Below are 6,731 nucleotides of genomic sequence, written 5' to 3' on the forward strand. Positions count from 1 at the left end.
ACGCCACCTCATTGTGTGTTCTGTGATTTTCTGCAGATCAAACCTAAAATTTTTTTTTTTTTTTTTTTTTTTTGAGACGGAGTTTCGCTCTTGATACCCAGGCTGGAGTGCAATGGCGCGATCTCGGCTCACCGCAACCTCCGCCTCCTGGGTTCAGGCAATTCTCCTGCCTCAGCCTCCTGAGTAGCTGGGATTACAGGCACGCGCCACCGTGCCCAGCTAATTTTTTGTATTAGTAGAGACGGGGTTTCACCATGTTGACCAAGATGGTCTCGATCTCTTGACCTCGTGATCCACCCGCCTCGGCCTCCCAAAGTGCTGGGATTACAGGCTTGAGCCACCGCGCCCGGCCAAATTTTTAATAATACTATTGGTCAAATTGATGAAATAACTGACACAAAAACTGGACACTGAAATGCCAGTTTTGGAGATGAAACCTAATTGTGATGCAGTGTATGTAGCAGGTACATGATGGTCTCTGGGCCATACTGCCTGGGTTTGAATCCAGGCTTTGCTACATATCAGCTGGGTGACCTTGAGCAAGTTACTTAGTCTCAATTCCCACATCTGTAAAGTAGGAGTAATAGTACTTACCTAATTCAATTGTTGTAAACATTAAATGCGTTATCACTTGCAAAGAATGTAAAAAGTCCAGTTGCTAGCTATTATTATTTTGGTGGTGGTTTATTAAAATATTAAGCTATTCACCCCTTTTACCTAGCAATTTCTTTTCTATAAACCTATCTTACAGAAACACTTGAACAAATACACAAAGACACATATGACTAGCATTTTTAGAGGTGGGTGAATTACCTCAGGTGAGGAGTTCGAGACCAGCCTGGCCAACAACGTGAAACCCCATCTCTACTAAAAATACAAAAAATCAGCTGGGCATAGTGGCACATGCCTATAATTCCAGCTACTCAGGAGGTAGAAACATGAGAATTGCTTGAACCTGGGAGGTGGAGGCTGCAGTGAGTTGAGATCATGCCAGTGCACTCCAGCCTTGGCAACAGAGTGAGACTCCATCTCAAAAATATGTATATATTAAAGACAACCTATATGTCTGTAAGTAGTAACATAGTGAGTATATCATCATATACCATATGATATGATGTGAATTCACAGTCTCTCAGTGTGACGTCACACACTCTTAGATTCCTCACTAAAGAGTGAAGGAACTCTTCTATATAAAATAGGAAGATCTATTTTAAGGTGATTCAATATGCACTGATACGGTTGGGTTGTGTCCCCTCCCAAATCTCATCTTGAATTGTAGTTCCCACAATCTCCTCATGTTATGGGAGGGACCTGGTAGGAGGTAATTGAATCAGGGGGCAGTTACCGCCATGCTGCTCTAATGACAGTGAGTGAGTTATCGCAAGATCTGATGCTCGGCACTTCTCTTTCCTGTCACCATATGAAGAGGACATGTTTGCTTCCTCTTCTGTCATGATTGTAAATTTCCTGAGGCCTCTTCAGCCATGCTGAACTGTGAGTCAATTAAACCTTTTTTCTTTATGAATTACCCAGTCTCAGATAGGTCTTTATTAGCAGCATGAGACTGGACTAATACGTGTATATTACACAATTTTCTGGGGAAGAAGGAAGTATTATATATGCATGATTGGAGGTCTGGAAGAATAAACAATGCACGCAGAGATGGTGTTGACTCAGCATATTAGCTTTGCTATCATACACTCTCATTATCTGAATTGCTTCCAAGAAACATCTAGTGCTTGTTAATTAAAATGTTTAAACGTATAAAAAAGAACCAGATAGATTCAGGAAAATATGGATGACAAATTCAGTTCATTGATTTAAAACCCTGTTCTTTCTCTATCTGGAGAATATATACATCACTGATGTGGCCCAGTCATTTTGACCAGGATGTTATCCACCCCGCCAAATAGCTATTATGAACAAATTGCTGAGTTTGTGAGCATGTGAGTGAGTAACTGAACAGTGTTGAGAGGAAAATTGGTAATGTGCATCGATGGAGCACTGTCCACAGTGATCCAGTAACTGGTACCTGGGTGACAGCAGAAGACAGAACTGACTTCATTCTAGTAATCAATCAAGAATGCTCACCCAGCAAAATACTCAGGAAGCAGCAGTAAGAAAGTCATTTAAAAAAATTAAAAGAAATCAGCTTCGTTATGGACAACAATGCAAATACACCTAAGAGATGATGACAATTATCAGCGGTAGTTCCCAGGGTCCAGGACATTTGGCTGAGAACTCATTTAACACCAGAGACTTCATTGTGAGAAAAAAAAAAGTGCCCCAGAAACATCAGAAGCTAATGTTGAAATAGTAAAATGTAACTCTCACCATCACTTTGAGGCAGACACTCTGCAGGAAGCAGGCGTACACAAATCAACTATTCTACAGAAAAGGCCACAGGGCTTGGTAATGTATTGTTCTGACCTTTTAAATCAAGAATTGGTCTAATCTAACATAATTTACTAAGGACAGCATAGCAAGATACAAAGAGAAATAGAGAATATAGTTTCATTTTTCAGCAAATACAAAAAGCAGAGGATGTAATGCAGTAAACCCTCAGAGTTTCCTTTTCTTCCTGAGTGTATTATATTTTTTATCATTATGCAGTCCTGAGTAAGACTTTGCAATCTGAAATATATAAAAAATATAGACTAAAAATAAACATTTCATCATTTTTTTTAACACACAAAACCTGCCGGTTTGCTACCTGTTGAGAAATATAAACAAAAAAGTGAAAAAAGAAAATGAGTGCATCACATCCTTTATTTCCAGAGAAGTAAATAAAATATATACATAAGTGACTCTACTGGAAGATACTTTTGTGATCTGAAAGATTGGCATTTGAATTCTGGCTATACCATAGGATATCTGTGCTCTGGACAATCATTTTAACATTTTTAAAATGGATGTTTCATTATCTTTGGAAATAATCACATTCCCTTCACAAGATTATGAGGACAAAATGAGGTGATGACACTGGTTTCAGTCACAGTCTAACACATATTTGGTGCTTTTAAATGTTAATTCCTTTATGTCCTTTTCTTTTGCTTTGAATAAGATAATCTATTTAATTTCTGTTAAATTAGTTTTAACCACTCATGTAATGTTTATAGTAAACTTAAATCTAAGTTGATTTTTGGGAAAAGATCTGGAATACATAGACACAATTTCACTTTAACTTATCCGATAATGCTATTGTTTTCCAAAAATCTTGAAAAACCTCTGAGTGCAGTAAATGCATTTTTGGGTCATGTGTCATCTGGGCCACTTGGAAAAATAACACAAATAATCCTGTTCATCTTGTAAAAGGGAGAAACACTATTCCAGGTAGTAATATCCCCTGTGTCTCGGGACATTGTAACTCAGTAGAATTAATAATCACAAACCCCCAAGATGCTAAATGGGAAAAAGGAAAGAGTCTAATGCTAGGAACTGATGAGAAAGGGCTTACCCCAGAGTCAGTATCCAGATTCAGGGAAAAATCCACAAACACTCAGCCCAGCCAGTGTACCAGCACTTTAATGATACATCAAATGAGCCAATACTAGAGCTTCCGAAAAAGACAAAAAGAACTTGTTCCTCCAACTTGCTTGTCATCAACATTTAGATGTTGGTAACAAAGAGTGAAAGGGCTGCACTCAGAAAGTCAGGTAGAAAAAAAAGCCATGCTCAGGCGTAAGCTTTCACTGAGGTCTATCTAGACAGAAGTTCTTTGTTTTTTAGAGTCTTCCTCCATCTGCCAGACTGGAGTGCAGTGGAGCAATTTTAGCTCACTGTAACCTCTGCCTCCTGGTTCAAGTGATCCTCCTGACTCAGCCTCCCAAGTCACTGGCATTTCAGGTGCCTCTCACTACACCTAAATTTTGTATCTTTTTGTAGAGACAGATATTTCACCATGTTGCCCAGCATGGTCTCAAATGCCTGACATCAAGTTGTCTGCCTGGTTTGGCCTCATAAAACATTGGTAATACAGGCATGAACCACTGTACCTGGCCACTTTGTATTTTTATTATCCATATGCGAATGGCTTCAGGGTTGAGAGTGCTTATCAATCCATACTGGAATATTAAACAGAAGTGATTTTCTATATATGTCTAAGAATGAATGCAGTGCTACAAACAGTTCTGGCAGCAATTTAACTGTGGAATAATGAACAACCAGTTAATCATCTTTCAATATACAGAGTATGATCTTCAAAAGCTGCCACTAAAGTGATTTGTGTCAAATGTTTTTCTAATCAATAATTGAGGAATGAATGTCTTCAAAATGCAATCAATATGATTTAAATAGAATCAGTATCATTAAATGATTCAGTATGATTAATTCAATATGATTAAAAAAGAATTCTTGAGCAGAATTCTAGGAAGACATGTGAGAGATGCCAGCCTAAAATTTGGATCCTCCCAAATCCACACAGAGACACACAAAGGAACTACTTATTGAAGCCAGAAACCCAGGGAAAGCATTTACCATGAGACAGGTGTGAAGGTAGGTCCTTGAATCCCAAAGTTGGAGAATATAGGCGGTGCCACAACAACCATGGATTCTTTGTGTGACTGGCATCTGTGTGGGAGAGGCACATGGGAATGGAGGAAGGACTACAGAACAGAAGCACCAGAGCCTCTATGAAATCTCCCTACTCATCCTACCTATTATCTTGCCTCAAGAATGAAATGTGAGTCCAGTCTCTGGATGCAGAGGCCAACTTGGAGGAACAGAGGATATGTGGAATCTCACTGTGTCCTACTTCAATCAGAAACATCCAAGCTGTCATAGACTCTGAAATTGAATGATGCTTGTTATCAAAAAGATAAATCACAAAGAAAATACAGAAGGGAACTGTAAATTAAAGGGACTTTAAAAGACATTACACTTTTTTTTTTTTTTTTTTTCCTGGAGTGAGCCATGTTTCTTCTGAAAAGCCCCGTCCATTCCCCCCACTTCATTCTGTAGGTCCCAGGAGAATTCCAAAGAGGAGGAAGAAAAAGAGGAAAATGATTCTGTTCTGCTGATGGGAAAAGGCAGGAGATGACACAGTGCTCAGGGCTGGAGAGAGGCCGGCTGTGATCTGCAGCTGTCACTGCTTGCCTGTTCTGTGAGGGAGTTCATGCAGGCCAGAAGCCAGGCCCTCAGAGGCTTCATCAGCTCTGTTCCTTGTCCTTGACTAATAAGACTGTATGTTGGCCCCCGCTGGACACAGATAAGACCACACGGTTCTCCAGCTGTTTGCCTGTCATCTCCACAGGGCTCCAGGCGTCTTCATCCTGCCCTGTGCCCAGCTGGTAGTTGGTGCCCATGCCCCAGGTGAAAACACGACCATCCTTGGTCACAGCATACCCCACAGAGGCCCCACAAGCCACCGAGGAGACGGCAGGCAGCCTGGAGATGAGGGTGGGTATGCTCTTCTCCTCAGCACCCTCCCCGAGGCCCAGCCGCCCATATTCAGCCCGGCCCAGGCTGTATGCTTTTCCTTCTGAATCCATGCAGACTGTATGGTGCTGGCCACCAGAGAAACCCACCCAGGACTTGGTGGAATTCTCGAAGGATGTTAGGTTCTGGGGTATGAAGCAAGATTCTGTGCCCGGAGTTCCAAGCTGATGGTAGTTGGAGAGGCCAAAGCCGTACACGTGGCCCTCGCGAGAGATGGCAAAGGTGAAATAGGCGCCACAGAAGGTATCCTGGAATTTCACGTGGCCCCGGCTTCCCCTGAATTTCAGCATCACACACTTGGGGACGAGGAGTAGTTCAAGGCCTTGCCGGCCACCACGGTTGGCAAATAACTCAGGCACACGGCCTAGCTGGCCCTGTTCCCCACAGCCCGAGGTGTAGAGGTCACCATCAGCTGTCAGCATCACCAAGTGGTTGTTTCCTGAGGCCACCTTCACCACAGGGACATCCAGCTGGACCTGTACGGGCACCATGCTCTTCTTCATGGGCTCCAACAGTCCGATCACACCGTTATTGTCCCGGAAGGAGCCCCAGAGGAAGACACGGCCATCCTCGGTGAGGGCTGCTGTGTGACTGTCTCCTGCTGACACCTGTACCACCTTCTCTTGCAGCTCCACTTTCCCAGGGACCATCTCTGAGCCCTCCACTGATGTGTCCCTTCCCAGGGCACCCTCATCATTGCAGCCGAAGGAGTAGACCTGGCCACTTTTGCTTAGACACACGGTATGCATGCCCCCAGCCTCGGCCTGCACAACATCCTCTGGAATGGATACCAGGGCCGGTTTCTTCCTCTCCATCACATTCTCACCCAGCCCCAGCTGGCCCACATCGCCCTGGCCCAGTGTCAGCACCAAGCCGGGTTCTGTGCTGTGGGACCTGTGTGAGACCTTCACCTTCTCGTTTTTGGGGACAGCATCTTCTGGGGTTGACCTTCTTTTAGCTATGCGCTTGGGTGGCATCTTCCTGTCTCGTTGCACGTCGGCCCCAATGAACTCCGGCGCTCCCCCGACGTTACACTTTTTTAACATGAGCAAGAGAAAACGATGATATGTAAGGATCCAATCTTGGGCACTACAGACAACCAAGAAATGCAAAGAAGTGATTACAACCAAAGTTACAGTAGTGGTTACCTTTGGAGGGAGGGTGGGGGTTGTGACTGGAATGAGACATATGGAGGAACTTCTAGGGTAAGTGGGTTTTCTCTGATGACTTTGGTGGGCCTTACATTTGTTGCTTGTGGCTCTTTGTTCTCTGCTGTATGTTACAGTAAAGGTTAA

The 6,731-nt window shown here is 43.1% G+C and overlaps 1 protein-coding gene across 1 annotated transcript; it reads right to left on the minus strand.

Annotated features, from left to right (window-relative positions):
• Positions 1 to 4,541: 4,541 nt before the first annotated feature.
• Positions 4,542 to 6,490, minus strand: LOC135269253 (regulator of chromosome condensation-like). The gene has a single exon (XM_064363102.1). It carries the CDS (start codon positions 6,480 to 6,482, stop codon positions 5,148 to 5,150), a length of 1,335 nt encoding a protein of 444 aa, XP_064219172.1. The 5' UTR covers positions 6,483 to 6,490; the 3' UTR covers positions 4,542 to 5,147.
• Positions 6,491 to 6,731: the final 241 nt, after the last annotated feature.

Source organism: Aotus nancymaae, unplaced genomic scaffold (assembly GCF_030222135.1).
Source record: "Aotus nancymaae isolate 86718 unplaced genomic scaffold, 86718_ANA_hifiasm-v0.15.2.pri h1tg000051l, whole genome shotgun sequence".
NCBI classification, from domain to species: domain Eukaryota; kingdom Metazoa; phylum Chordata; class Mammalia; order Primates; family Aotidae; genus Aotus; species Aotus nancymaae.